At 49.0% G+C, this 15759-nt stretch overlaps 1 protein-coding gene across 1 annotated transcript; it reads left to right on the top strand.

Annotated features, from left to right (window-relative positions):
- Nucleotides 1-10026: 10026 nt before the first annotated feature.
- Nucleotides 10027-15743, top strand: LOC114209840 (uteroferrin-associated basic protein 2-like). Its single transcript, XM_028104096.2, has 4 exons — nt 10027-10672; nt 11721-11988; nt 13563-13710; nt 15534-15743. Exons 1-4 carry the CDS (start codon nt 10027-10029, stop codon nt 15741-15743), a joined length of 1272 nt encoding a protein of 423 aa, XP_027959897.1.
- The last annotated feature ends 16 nt before the right edge of the window (nt 15744-15759 follow it).

A 15759-nucleotide genomic window follows, 5' to 3' on the forward strand; every position in this document is an offset into this window, starting at 1 on the left:
ATGAATTCATTCATTCATCCATTTCTTTTCTTTTCTTTTCTAGATTGTATTTATTTATTTATTTATTTATTTATTTATTTATTTATTTGTTTATTTGACAGAGAGAGAGAGAGAGCAAACAGGGGGTCAGCAGAGGGAGAGGGAGAAGCAGGGTAGCCCCTGACAAGAAGTCTGATGCGGGGCTCCATCCTAGGACCCTGAGACATGACCTGAGCCAAAGGCAGGCATTTAACTGACTGAGCCACCCAGGTGCTCCTCATTCATCCATTTCAGCAAAAACTCACTGAGCACCTCCTATGTGCTAGGAGTGAGTCAGACAGACAAGGTCCCTGGCCCCCTGGCCCTAGATGGGGGTGACGGACCCCCACCATCACCACACAACCAGACCTCTAAGTAAATCAACAACGAAGGCTGTGAAGACATAGAATAGGGTGCTTGCAAGAGGGCAGTGGGACAGAGGAGGGGCTTCTTCGAGCACAAGGCCTGACTTAGCAGTGACAGGCACACTGTGACAGAAAGCGGTCCCTGGGGCTGGCGTGGTAGAACTGAGGCCAGAAAAGTCCAAGGAGGTCGGCATCATTGGTGGGTTCGGTGAGGGCTCCTCGAAACCAGGTGAGTGTCTCAGGCAGGAAGACGAAGGGCTGGTGTCTGGGTCGTGACAACCTCTCTGAGTGGGTGCCATGGCTCTCTGGCCAGGCTTCCTCGGGGCTGGCTGGCACACACCACCCTCTGGGTGCCCAGCCTCCTCCCTGCTGGCTCCTGGGGACCACAGCTCGGCTCCCTGACTCGGAATCCCGACCACCGCCATCTGGTCTGGGCACAACAGGATTGGGCCACGGCAGGACTGGGCCACGGCAGGACTGGGCCACGGCAGGACTGGGCCAAGACGACCCCGTCATCCCTCCCTGCTCTCTACCATACAGGCTGTTCTGGATCCTTCTACTTCCCCTTTCATTACTAAGGGCCCTTCCTGCAGCCTCTACTAGAGCCCCCATGCCCATCAGATCTAGAGATTCCTTTTTCAGGGGGGCACTGGTGTCCCCCACCATCTCAACATGCCAGGCCCCTCACGCTGGCTTTTCTGAGTCCTTTTACATAGGAAGAGACAAAAACAGAAGGAGGTTAGGCTGGATAGCTGGAGAGGAGCTTCAGGGGACCCCCGACCCCCACGGTCCCACCTTCTTTTACAAGCAGGAGAACAGAGAGCAGAAGCAACTAACCCAGGCCATAGGGGCTCCCTGGGCAGAATCAGAACCGGTACCGAAGCCCACATACTGGGCGCTCCAACATGACTTTCACCATGATGCTATACGTACAATGCTCTGCCCACGGGCGCACCAGAAACTCACCATGCAGAGCCAGTGATGGGTAGGACCTGGCTCCATGCACACGCAGCGTGGGTGCCCTCCCATGGCACACAGAAGTGGCAGGCATGAGGGACTGCGGAAAGGCACTACTGTTGTGCGGGACTACTACTTCTGTGGCCATGAGGAGCCCCCACTAGTCAGGGGGCGCTGAGGGCTGCCAGCCTCCTTCCCCGCAGCCTCGCCCCCAGGTGCCCACGACAGTGAAAGCCAGCCTCCGCATCTTTCCAGAGCCCATTCAGACTTGTATTAGCAAGGAGATGCAAGAACGGTCCTAAAACAGATTTTGCCAGCTTGGTGAGTTCGAAGCTCTCTGAGTTTGTGTGTGTGTGTGTGTGTGTGTTTGGTTTTTTTTTTTGTTTGTTTTTTTGATGCCTATCCCTTGCGTTCGTTTGGAAACATGTGCAAGAATTGTTTTAATCAAATATGGTCAGATGGAGACACAGAGACAACCGCCTTTTTTTAAAATTTTTTATTGTTATGTTAATTACCATACATTACATCATTAGTTTTTGATGTAGGGTTCCATGATTCATTGTTTGTGCATAACACCCAGTGCTCCACGCAGACTGTGCCCTCTTTAATACCCATCACCAGGCCAACCCATCCCCCCACCCCCTCCCCTCTAGAACCCTCAGTTTGTTTTTCAGAGTCCATCGTCTCTCATGGCTCGTCTCCCCCTCCGACTGACTCCCCTTCACTCTTCCCCTCCTGCTATCTTCTTCTTTTTCTTTTTTCTTAACATATGTTGCATTATTTGTTTCAGAAGTACAGATCTGTGATTCAACAGTCTTGCACAATTCACAGCGCTCACCATAGCACATACCCTCCCCAATGCCTATCACCCAGCTACCCCATCCCTCCCACCCCCCCACCACTCCAGCAACACTCAGTTTGTTTCCTGAGATTAAGAATTCCTCATATCAGCGAGGTCATATGAGACATGTCTTTCTCTGATTGACTTATTTCACTCAGCATAACACCCTCCAGTTCCATCCACGTCATTGCAAATGGCAAGATCTCATTCCTTTTGATGGCTACATAATATTCCATTGTGTATATATAGCACATCTTCTTTATCTGTTCATCTGTCGATGGACATCTTGGCTCTTTTCACAGTTTGGCTATTGTGGACATTGCTGCTATAAACATTGGGGTGCACGTACCCCTTCGGATCCTTACATTTGTATCTTTGTGGTAAATACCCAGTAGTGCAATTGCTGGATCGTATGGTAGCTCTATTTTCAACTGTTTGAGGAACCTCCATACTGTTTTCCAGAGTGGCTGCACCAGCTTGCATTCCCACCAACACTGTAGGAGGGTTCCCCTTTCTCCGCATCCCCGCCAACATCTGTCGTTTCCTGACTTGTTAATTTTAGCCATTCTGACGGGTGTGAGGTGGTATCTCATTGAGGTTTTGATTTGGATTTCCCTGATGCCGAGTGATGTTGAGCACTTTTTCATGTGTCTGTTGGCCATTTGGATGTCTTCTTTGGAAAAATGTCTGTTCATGTCTTCTGCCCATTTCTTGATTGGATTATTTGTTCTTTGGGTGTTGAGTTTGATAAGTTCTTTATAAATTTTGAATACTAGCCCTTTATCTGATATGTCATTTGCAAATATTTTCTCCCATTCTGTCGGTGAGACAACCGCCTTTAAAAGAACAGTGTGACCTCTGATTCCCAAGAGGGAGAAGGCATGTTCACTGTCCGGGGCCTCATGGGGCAGCACCAGGAGGCAGGAGCAAGGGGAAAGCATGGACGAGAGCCTTCCTTACTGTGGTGGGGGTGGGTTAGGTGGGACAAGACCCTGTTGAGCCGGAGGCAGGACACAGACGTTGAGGTCACGTTTGGGAGGTTTGTGATAGGATTTTTGTGTGCCAGTAGAAACACAGCCATCCTGTAGATGGTAAAACTTCAGGCCTTAGTCTGACCCATGATTTAAAGACACCAAATCATGAGCTTCAGAAGATTCAGGAATGATTTTTACAGAACTGCTTCAGGGTTTCCCTCAGGGCAGAAGTGACCATGTGCTATAGGCAGATTCAGAGAACTTTCTCATCAGAGCCAGGTGATGCCTCAGAATCCTGAGTCCAGGAACCATTCACACAAGTACAGAGGCACCCATACAAGGTTTCTAGCCAACCCACACGTCTAATACACCGGTCATTTCATTGCTGGAAAATCACTTTTTAAAGAATCATCTGTTCGGCTTATTAGTGTTGACTCTTAGTCTAGTGTTCTAGATCAACCTAGTGTTGATTCTAGTTAGCCAGAGTTGGTAGCGGCCCCCTCTGGAGAATGGGTTTCTGATTAGAGTCTTTCAAATACTGAGTAACCCCCTCACCCCGTGTGTATTGCTGATAGGTCAGGTTAGTAACTGAATGTCAATAGAAGTAATCACCACTTCCTGTCTGTGCTGGAATATTTTGGTTTTTTTTAAAGATTTTTTAAAAATTTATTTATTTGATAGAGAGAGAGCGAGAGCAGGAGCACAAGCAGGGGGAGTAGGAGAGGGAGAAGCAGGCTTCCCGCCGAGCAGGGAGCCCGACATGGGGCTCGATCCCAGGACCCTGGGATCATGACCTGAGCCGAAGACAGCTGCTTAACGACTGAGCCACCCAGGCGCCCCTGTGCTGGAATATCTTAAAGTGTTTCAGAGACAATATGTTGGCAGACCACCCAGCAACACCCCCACAGGCATCTCGGTTTTCCAGGTGAGCATTGCTTCCCCACCTGCCCCGTCACCTGCCAGTGAATCCGCGTGCAGCCGTTCAGGTGAACTGAGCTGAGGCTGGGGCTGCAAGTGCTACCTGCTTCGTGGCGATTACAATCCAGAGAGGAGGAGGGGAAGACATTGCTAGTGTGACACTTCAACACGACCCTGCACCAAATTTCAGGACTGGCAACTGAAGCTATTGATGTGGTCGAAAGCACTCACCTGGTCTCCAGCACCGGGAAAGTCCCCCGAGGGCAGGGCAGTCACCCCAGTTGGTGTCATTGCCCTCCGGGGGAATGGTGACACCCCTGTGCCGAGGCAGGCAGAAGCTGCCTTCCAGGTCCAGAAGGCCAGCTCCACCATCGCATAACCATGTGACCCTCAGTGCCTTTAGGGAAACTCCGCGCTTCTCTCTCCTCCTCGGAAAAACCCACAGCTCCTGCGTCACAGATTGTCCTGTGAGTAAACACACAGAAAGTGCTTAGGACAATGCCCTGCAAACTGTTGGTGCCCTGTAAATGTTAACCATAATGCCATTGTGTTTCAGGTTATTCATATCGGAAACCTTTCCCCAAAAAGGTGTTCCTTTCTAGCTCATTTCCCGGCTAAGAGCTGGGAAGAAAACACGGGCTTTCAGGCAGAATGCTCCCCACCCCCCACGCTGCCCCCTGAAGCATCTCTCACGCTGCGCAGCCAACATCCTCTGTCCCATTCAGATCTCAGAACCGTCTGCGAATGGAGGCCCCCTTTTTGTTCCCTGGGATGTGTCTGATCTCTGGTACCAACACACCCCCCTGCCCGTCAGCCCGCCCGATCCCTTGCAAAATATGTTCAGAGGCCCAGCTTTAAAATTACACACCACAGTGCCTCTTTATTCATAACTGTCAAAAAGTAAAATCTCCCTGTGACAAGGCACTTAAAATAGGATGCTGATGTTGCGATTCTTGATAACTAATATAATTACCATATAGCATACCATACTTACAAAGTCAAGAGGCAGCATTTAAAGAAGTTTTAAAAGCCTTTACCTATACAACTTTGTCCCCTGCCCATTTAGTCCAGAGTCTATTACCAAAGAGAGGAGATCTCTGGTCAGGGAGCTCTGGGTTAGGAGCACGGCTGTGGTGTCAGGTGGACGTGGGTCTGAGTCCCAGCTCTGCTCCCCACTAACTGTGTGACTGTGGGTAAGTTACTGAACCTCTCTGAGCCTGGATCCACACCTCTAAAATGGGACCAGTAGTAACAGTACCTGCCCAGCGCGATTGTTGTGAGAGGGTTAAGAGAGATTCTGCAGATAAGGGGTGTAATACAGAGCCCAACGTATGGCGCCATTACTGGGACTCACCTCCAGGTGCACGGGACCCCCGGCCCACCATCTTTCCAACAAAGCTTGCTGCCACTGCTCATCTTTGTTTTTTTTTTTTTAACAGCATTATCGAGCTAATAATTTGCATGCTATAAAATCCACCCATTGTCCGTGTATAATTCCATGGTTTTTAGTAAATTCAGCCTCACTCCAACCCAGTTTTAGAACACTTCCAATACCAAAACCTGTCCTCAAGCCCATTTGCCGTCTGTCCTAGCACCTTCTCTCAGCCCCAGGCAACTGCTGATCTGCTTTCTCTCTCTAAAAATTTACCTTTCCCGGACCTCTCCCAGAAATACAATCCAACAGTATGCAGTCTTGTGAGTGGCTTCTCTCTCTCACTATAACACTGTCCGTATGCTACAGCACGGATCACTGTTCTGCAATCCAACCCGCAGTGAGTGAGGGTTCCAGTTTCTCTGTGTCCTTGCCAACACTTGGTATTTTCTGCCTTGTTTATTATAACCTTTCTAACGGGTGTGTAATGTTAAGTCACTGTGGGTTTAATTTGCTTTTCCAGGTGTTTATTGGCCATTCGTATTTGTCCTCTTTGGTGAAATGTTGGTTAGAGTCTTTTGCCCATTTTTAAATTGAGTTTCTTGTCTTATTATTATTATTGATGTGCTATGAAGTCTTTGGCTGCTAAAGTCAGTATCTGGGGATACTCAAAGGCTGTTTTTATTGACTTCTTTTCTTCCGAGTAGGGGTCATGCTTTCTGGTTTCTTTGCACATGTCGTGACTTTTTTCTTGAGTGCTGGACATTTTAGAAAATATGTTATAGTAACTCTGGATTCTGAATCTTCCCTCCCGGGGGTTTTCAGTTTTTTGTGTTTATGTAGTAATTTGTCTAGACTGAATCTATAAAACATGTTTCCCCTGCAACTTCTGGCCACTGGTGTTTCTTGTTTTTCTTTTTCTTGCTTAATGTATAAGCCTGCCTCCTAGAGGTCACCCTTGTGGTTGTATTGCTTATTGTTCAGCCACATATTGATCAGAAACGGCGTTCAAACACATTGAGCCAATAAAGTTTCCACTTGCCTGTGATAGATCTGTATGTGGGCTGATGAGCCCGTTCAAACCTCAGGCGGTTCTCAAGTGCCACCCAGATTTGTCTTTCCACTCTTCTCTCTTGCTTCTCCATGGACCAGGGAGGTGTGTATAGCTTGCCTCTGTTCCAGTCTCTGTTGTACACATGCAGAGCCTCCCCTCCACCTCGGATATGCAGAAGCCTCATCAGGCCCCCTGGAGCTGCCACACCTCTTGGGACTCCCTGGTTAATCTCCTGCTACTCCATTGGCTTTTTTATTGCCCCCAACACAACCACAGACTAGCGGAACCACTGCCCCCCACAATCCCACCCCCTGCACACCCATACTGCTTGCCACTGAGATCGTCACTTGAACAGACAACGCTCCAAATCAGGTGAGTTGGCTCTGCTCTGGTTCAACCACCCGCCAGCAGAGCCGGGTTGGGAGGAAGCAGCCCCAGACAAAAATGTCACAGACTCCGTGCTTCCCCAAAGTTTAGTACTTCTCATGAATGAATGCTTCTCTGTTTGTCATAGGCCTTTGGTAGATTTACTAGAGCACAGAAATGGTTGTTTTTGACAATTGTGTCTAGCTTTTTAGTTGCCACTAAGGAAAAGATTTGTCAGTGATTTCTCTCCATCAAGCCAGTAGTAAATTCCTTCTAGATTTGGAATAACCCTACATATATAGTCTTGACCCTCCTCACAAGGCCCAGGCAGCTCCACCACCCCACCCCACCATCCAGAATTCCCTCTTCAGACTTCCCCGAGGATGTGTAGACTCCTGCCTATCTTTTTAAGACCTAGATGAAAGGCACCCACCCTCTCCTGATGGCCCCAGGTCATTCACTGGGTCCTTCTCTTCCCTTACACAGCTCCTTCCTGGGAATGTGTACTCATCCTGTCTAGTCACATGGGCCCCACAGTCTTTTTACATGTGTGTTTCTCCTTCTAAACCAAGAGTTCCATGGGGCCAGGGTTTCTCTTCAAGGGGGAGCCAGGCCTTAAGCATCTTGTTAGTCCAGTACTAAGACAGAGCATGGCTCTCAGGAGGGGTTAAGTGGATGTTTGCCAAAACCCTGCCTGAGCAAATTCATGACCAGTAACACAAATGGTGCCATAACCATTACTTTGCTCATCGTCTCCCTGGGGACTGATGCGCAAAGAAAAATAACATAAATGATTCAGTCGTTGTTTGCTTTGGACAGTATTTGAACATGATCTATCGGTCGTTAATATTAACTCAGGTTTATCCATGTCGCTACCCCCGCAGCAGTATAAATAAGGCACGGGCAGATACAAAGAGCTCGTGGCAACCGCAGCTCCTCTGAAAGGTAAGTCACCTTTGTCTCGGGGACAGAACTGGTTCCACGGAGTGTGTGTTTCATTGTTCCTTTTTTGCCATGTTTCAGGAAGTGCTTGCCTTAGGGAAGATGATGGAAAATGCAGTGTGATAAGCGTGTGTGTCTATTTTCTGGAATCTCCTCCATACGCTAATTTCCCCCACCCCATGGCCCCCTCCCCTCATGCCCCCCCTCAACCACAGTGCCCTACACCCCTCACTACCCCTTCCCCCACTCAGATGAGGTGGATGGAGGGGGCAGGGAAGGAGGGGGGCTGCTGGGTGAATGACAGGGGTGGGGCAGTGGGAGGCACGGCCGTGGCTGGGGGCGCTGGAGGGGACAATGAGGGCATGGGGCAGGCTGCTCAGGGCCAGGAGTCTGGTTGATAGGAACCAGGGTCTTCAGAGCTTCTCTGTCACCTGAAGAATTTGTACTCCGTTTATTCGAAGCTCATGGGGAGCCAGGAGGAGGAAATGATGATTATGCTTTGGGGAACCCACCTTGGCTGCAAAGTGGCGGGAAGGGTCAGTGCAGGGCAGGACTGAGGACTGAGAGATGCTATTTTAGTCAGCTTGGGCCGCCGTAACAAAATCCCACAGACTGGGGGGCTTAGAAAACAGACATTTATTTTCTCACAGCTCTGGAAGCTGGAAGACTGAGGTCGGGGTGCCAACACAGTTGGGTTCTGGTGAGAGCCCTCTCCCTGGTCTTCTGGCAATGTCCTCATGTGACCTCATCTTTGTGGGCACAGGCACAGGGTCAAGGACAGGGGCGAGCCAAAGCTCTGGTGTCTCTTCCTACACGGGCACTAACCTATGACCATATATAAGGGACCCTCATGACCTTGCCTGACCCTAATTCCTTCCCATAGGCCCTCCCTTCAGACACCATTACATGTGGAAGTAGGGCTTCAACACAGGAATTTTGAGGGACATAAACATTCGTCCACAGCAGACACTATTTCGGTAGCCACGACAAGAGATGCCATGGTGATGGATCACCAGACACATGCAGAGGAGCGGACCCTGTGCCCAGAGCTGTGTCAGGAACTGTAGGAAAACCAGGCGGGAAGACAGGGCCCTGCCCTAAAGAGGTTGAACTGAACACAAACTCGGGGCATGGTTCACATCTTTTCCCTTCCCATTGGGGGTGCCAGAAATCCCACCATTAGAGCACCTTTCAGATTGCAGGCCTGACTTCTAGTCTCAGTCAATGGTGGGGGGCACATCCGGCGGAAGAGAGAGGTTTTTCCCCCAACGATGGGATGGGGCAGTAGCTGTGAGGACCGGGAGGGCCCACAGGAGGTGGCCAGGATCGCCTGAGACAACTTTGCCAGGCCCTCTATTCAGCTCATGACCCAGTCACCTGAGCACCACCTGGGCTTCCTTTCAGAAATCACACCTGGCCGCCCTGAAGCCAGATCTGGCCTCCACCTGAGCTAGATAGCGTTAGCGAGTGCTTTTGACAAGATAGAATTTTTCATGCAAAAATCTAGGTTTTCAGCTTCTTCGGAAACATAAAAAAAAAACAAACAAACCGGGCACCACTGACCCAGCACTCCCACACGGTGAACATAGCTGGGCTGAGTAGCACCTGCCTGCCTCCGACCTGGGCACGCCTCTCCCTTTGCCACAGTCCCCAGTGGTCCTTATTACATGATGCTTGCTGGCCTTGTCTGTGTGTATTTCTGGCCAGATCTCTGTAGCATTTCAATCTGCACTCCGGGCTTTATCCCTCTCTTTGCCTTCCCTTTCCATACGTCTCAGGACTTTGTTATGAGCCCTGTATTTAAAAAAAAAAAAAAAAGAAAGAAAGAAAGAGCAGAAAAAAGAAAAGACAGAGAGAGAGAGAGAGAGAAAGAAGTCCCAGTGTAGAGCGCTGCTCAAAATCATAGAATGTCATCGTGACAAGGGGCGCTAGGACCAGGCTGGAGAAGCGACTTGCATTAGGACCCACCTGCAGCACAGGCCAGAGGCAGAATTGGATCCCTTGTCATCAGGTCATTTATCTTTAATTTGCCTAAAGTCACGTTCCAAAACACTTTAGGCTTTCCTCATTAGCCTTGGTTAGCGTCCTCTAATCAAGGACTAAGAGTAACCCCCAGCTCCCAGGTAATAATGGGCCCTTTCTCAAGCCCCTTAGCGTGGAGAACATGTTCCATGGAATGTTCCTTCCTTCCAATTAGAGCTCCCTGGATTGCTGCAGAAATGTCCCACAGGAAAATGCACCTGCCTCTCTCTCTGGTCCTGATCCTCTGTGGCCTTCTTAATGGCATCTGCTGTGAGACGAAAGAAAGATCCAAAGGGAATAGTTACCCAGTCTCATCGTGGAAAATTTCACCCATCCACCACAAGATAGAAGCTGGCAATAAGGATTTCGCCCACAAATTGTTCAAAACCCTGTTAATGGAGCATCCCAGAAAGAATATCATCTTCTCCCCTCTCAGTATCTCTGCCTCCTTGGCCATGCTTTCCCTGGGGACCAGATCCACAACACTCACTAACCTCCTCGAGGGCCTTGGATTTGACCTCAAAGTCATGACGGTGTGGGATGTGCACCGTGGCTTCCAGAGTGTCGTCCAGATGCTGAAGCAGCTGAGTAGGGAGGGGCACCTGAAGCACAGGGACACGCTCTTTATCGATAGCAACAGGAAGATCAACACCCCGTTTCTGTGGGACACAGAAGGGCTATATGACGTGACGGCCCAGATGATTGACTTTCGAGATGTAAAACACACCAAGAAGCAAATCAACCACTTTGTGGCTGAAAAAATGCACAAGGGAACCAAGAGATTCATCACCTCTCTGAACCCTCATACCTTCCTGTTTCTTATAAATTACGTTTTCTTCAAAGGTAAGGTTTATCGAGTGCATGAATTCCTGTTTGGGTAACCTTTGCCCTTGTGTTTCCTGAAAAATCTCAGTCAGAAAAAAACATAGTTTTTGTGATTCTATCCCATGTCCCATAGGCCAGTAGATTCAAAACTTTTAATTTGCTTTTATTTCATTGTGCTAACATTTTTTTTTAAAGATTTTATTTATTTATTTCACAGAGAAAGAGACAGACAGTAGCAGAGGGACGGGGAGAAGCAGGCTTCCCGCCGAGCAGGGAGCCCGATGCGGGGCTCGATCCCAGGACCCTGGGATCATGACCTGAGCCGAAGGCAGACGCTTAACCGACTGAGCCACCCAGGCGGCCCAATTACGTAGCATTTTTAAGTGTTTCTATTCCCAACCCTTTCGGTCATATTGTTGGCCAAACTAAAGATATTTCGGAGTAAAATGGAGTAACTCTTGATGGCAGAAGAGGATTCTGCACAGGAGTGAGTGTGCACCCATGGGCACGCCAGTGTATGTTCTTCTGATGAAAATTCTCCCTCCTTGAATACGTTAAACAATTTTAAGCAGATTTCTTTGTCAAAAGCTTTCTCAGAACTCTTTTTTAAATTATCTTATCTTATTTAAATTCAATTAATTTACACATAGTTTCAGTTGTGGAGCTCAGTTACTCATCAGTTGCCTATCGGAACTCTTAATCCACTAAAATGTGGTGGGAATTTTCAAAGAAGGGGTGTTGTGGTCATTTTTGCCCAAATTATTTGACAACAGAATCCTTTCTTGGTGTTAGAGTTCCAGAGGCAGGCAGTATTTTAGGAAATATCTTTTGAGGAATATAGATTTAAAGAAATCCTCTGGTGAATATTTTCAAAACTCGTGTGTTTGCCTTTTTTTTCCCTTTGCATCCATCTGGGCTCTTAAATATTCTGTTCACTGAGGTCCAGGTATCGCTGGAAGGAGGCTGCTTCCTTCTCAAGCCCCTCACCTCTGGGGTCTCCAGACATGTGGGTGCTGACGCCTTCTCCAACAGGTCGCTTTGAATTTCTCCTTCCTGATTCTCCTAGGCATTTGGAAAATGGCTTTTCATACCAACCTCATGCACAAGGAGGACTTCTTCGTGGATGAGCGCACCACAGTGCAGGTGGACATGATGTGGAAGAAGGAACACGTGATTTATAGCCGATCGGAGAAGCTGTTTGTTACAATGGTTAAAATTCCTTTCATTGGAAACATGTCCATAGTCCTTGTGCTCCCTGATGTAGGACAGCCCGACTCTACTGTAAAAGAGATGGTTGTTCAAAGAGCTACACTTCTGAAATCCAGTGGCATGAGGTATGCTACTCTGGAGGGACATTCTAGATTCACATTGAAATTTTGCTCAGATCTCGCTTCCTCTGTACAAAAGTCTTATTTCAGGGAAACTGAGTATTTGCTCATTTCCTAGCATATTTGTGGAAAATGAAAGAAGCCAAGCAGGAAAAATGATAGCCTGGCTTCCATTATCAGCCAGATGCCCCTTCAACTGTCTAAATGATGGTTCTTTTTGTAACATGTATCAAAAACCCACTCCATACAAGCTCAAGGGGGTAAAGAAAGGTATGTATTAGAAAGATGCACCCAAGAGGATAAACGCAGCCTGGTGTCACAAGGGATTGGACAGGGGACTGCAACATCATTGGGAACTCCATCTCCCTGATGTCATTTGTCCTTGCTCCTCACCTCTCTGGCTCAGCAAAGCAGCTGGTTTACTCACCCAACACATATATCCTGAGCATCGATTCCATGCCAGACACTGCTCAGTGCTGGGAATACAAAGGCTAGCCAACACGTCTCTGTCATTGTGAGATTTCCAGTCCGGTGGGACAGGCAGTAAGTCAACTAATAAACGTGTAAATTCAAAGTGCAGTAAAACTATGGGAAAAATGAGTAGGTGATAGAATAGAGGATTCAGAAGAGTATTAATTGGGGATCTTAATTAGGTATGATGCTCAGGCGAGGATCCTAAGAGGTAAATTTCAAGCTGAGTCCATTGTGGACACACTTGGCTCTCTTCCACTCAAGCAAATGCTCCACTTGATACTGAACCTAATATGTTTCTGTTCCAATGACACATTCCTGGAAGGGAGTAGTGGGTTGATCCAGCTTAGTTATAGTATCCACCATGGTCCAATCAAATATGGGCAAATTACATAATGAAAGCATGACTTCCATTGGCTCGCTGATCTTGGCCAGGGCTGGGGCAGTTTTTAGGCAGTAAACGTGTAGACTGGGGAAGAAATCTCCAAATAGTGTTCACCCCGTGCCATGTAGGAGCACCAGCTACTGCCCATGTAGCATATCCATGGTTGAGGACCACAGCAGAGCGTGTCTGCCATCATCTGCCACAGCTGTACTTCACACAATGTCATGGTTGGGACAGGGGGTACCCCATTAGAGGAACCCAACTGAATGGGTTATGACCCATTCAGAAGCTTAACATCACATGAACACAGGTGAAAATATATTGGGTTGTGAACAACACGACATGCTGGGTAGGGGGAGGGCCCTAGGCACTAGATCTCCTGCACCATATTTCAGATCACCACTCAATTAAATCCCTGCTTATAGCTGGAGGGTTGGAGGGACTCAGGGCTGGATCCCCTGCCCTGATCCTCATCTTCTCTTGGTTGGGGAGACTATGAGGGGCATAGCTTGAATAGTAAGGTGTATTTTAGGCAAGTGCTTGGTCTGGAAATGCACGGTTGCCGCTCATGCTCCAGCACCATTAACCTCTCCCCACACAAGCACCCGTGCCTCAGCCTTCCTTAACTCTCCCTTGGAAGAGGCCTAAAAGCAAAAGCAAGGTGCTTCCCCTGGACCCGGGAGAGAGACCTGTTCAGCTTCCTTGTGGTTTTCACTCCTAACAGATGGGTGCACTTAATTATGCCCAAGTTCAAGATCTCCTCCAAGATAGACTTAAAAAAAATGCTTCCCAAGATGGGCATCAGCAATGTGTTTACTACAGCAGCAAACTTCTCAGGCATCACAGAGGAGGATTTCCCAGCTATTTTTGAGGTGAGTAGAGCAATTTCTAGAGTTTCTGTTTTATCCACAACAGTTCTGAATGAAAAAACTTAAAAAAAATAGTTATAAATATTATCTGCCCGGGTCCATTGGCTTTTGAGATTCTTTGGTCATTCAGCCATTCATAAGCAATTGCATCAAGCACTTTTGGAGGCTCTGGGGATAAAGTTGTGAAAGAGCCGAAGCCCTACCGTCATAGATGTTCCCTTCTCCTGTTAGGGTCAGACAGTGGACATACCAACAAATAGATATGTACCATGTCAGCCTGTGATACGTTCTGTGAAGGCAGGAAAGGCAGAAACCAAACAGCATGCTGGGGTACAGTGGGCTGGCTTGCGGGGGTGCTGGCCAGGAAAGTTGTCAGGCTGGGTTGACCTTCAGGCAGAAGCCTGAAGAAGGAAAGAAAAGAGCAAGGAAGCACATCGAGAGGATGCATGTTCAAGTGCATCCTGAGGGGGATGTGGGCTGGACATCCTCGAGGAACCCCAAGGAGGTCCACACAGCTAGCATGGTGCATGAGACCGAGATAGGTGGCCGGTGAGGTCAGAAAAGAGGCAGCGTGGGCCACATGGGTCTGCAGGTCCTGCACAGGCCCGGGGGCGGTTCTGACGGACATGGGAGACCACCGAGGCTGACATGAACTGACATGTGTTCTATAAAAGCGATGCTCTGTGGTGTGCAGGAAGTGTGGCCCATAACCCAGGTGAGACATAAACGCGGTTTGACAGGGTATTGGTGGGAGTGTTAGCGGTGGTGAAGAGACCCTGTGTGACTTTTGAAGACAGAGCTGGGGTGCAGGGAAGGAAATGTCAGAGAGGGCAGCTCTGTAGTTGGAGCCTGGTCCACGCTGGAGCCAGCCCCAGATAGGAAAGACGAAGGAGCCGCAGGGGGTGTGTATGAGCAAACAGGGACGGGCTCTGCCAACTGGAGATGCCTGCAAGACATCCAAATGCCTGCCATGGAGCATTTGTGGGCACAAGGGGCTGCCTCTAATTACTCCACCAAGGTCACAGACCGGCTGGCTGCTTGGTGGCCACCCCATAACACACTGCCCAGGACAAGCCTAGTGATCATAATCCCTCATCACGGTGCAGCACTTGATAGATTACAAAGCAATTTTTCAGGGTTCTCTCACCTGATTCTCCCAAAGACCTTGGGGAGGGGACAGTGTCTGTTCTCGAACTGAGGGAGGAGCGAGCTGTCACTCATGGAGGATACCGGATGGAGTTCCCAGGGCTGGGACCCGGCTGGGATGCAGTTTTTCTGGGGTCACAGGTTTCCCTACTCACAGAATCCCCTGGATGAGCACAACTGAGTGCTGGGGGGCCGGGCAGGGGCTCAGGGATGCCGTGCCCCTCACAGCACAGGAGCCCGGTCCCCAGAGGCCGGGCAGAGCCTCCTGCAGATCAGAGGGGGACAAGCTCTTCCATACGGACAGAAAAATTTCCGTGCTGGGATGGAGACAGGAAAAACCAGCCCCTTCCCTCCCTCCCTTTCTCTCTACCACCACATCCTTCTTGAAAGCATTTGAGAGGCCCACCCTCAGTGATTCTATAGGATCTTTTCCTAAGCCTTCAGACCACCCAGGTTTGCTCTGAGTTCTAGTCCCCTTTCCTCTCATTTAAATACCTAAACTCCTTGAACTTTCTGCCTGCACTGGGGGAGGTGGAGCTCGGCAGTTAGTGTGGACCCTGTCCTGAGGCATCTGGATCTGACAGCTGAGACCCTCAGGTGATTATCCAGGAATGGGAGCCAGCATTTCCCCCCCACCCCCCACCATGCCCAGAGCTGAGACAAGACCTGTTTCTCCCCAGGCGATACATGAAGCCACAATGGAGGTGAGTGAGGAAGGCAGGATGGACACCCCCAAGGACATGGACTTGAGCAACGCCATCCCCTGGCATACACATGCAGCAGCCCCCTTGGTCGTGAAATTCAACAGACCCTTCTTCCTGTTTGTGGAGGATTGGATGACTCAACGAGCAATCCTCATGGGCAAAGTCTTCAACCCCATAGCTGAGTAGAGATGGGGCCGGGCTC

The sequence above is a fragment of the Eumetopias jubatus genome, unplaced genomic scaffold (assembly GCF_037043125.1).
Source record: "Eumetopias jubatus isolate StellerSeaLion01/CBP00866 unplaced genomic scaffold, mEumJub1_p1.0 scaffold_7, whole genome shotgun sequence".
Classification (NCBI taxonomy): Eukaryota; Metazoa; Chordata; class Mammalia; order Carnivora; family Otariidae; genus Eumetopias; species Eumetopias jubatus.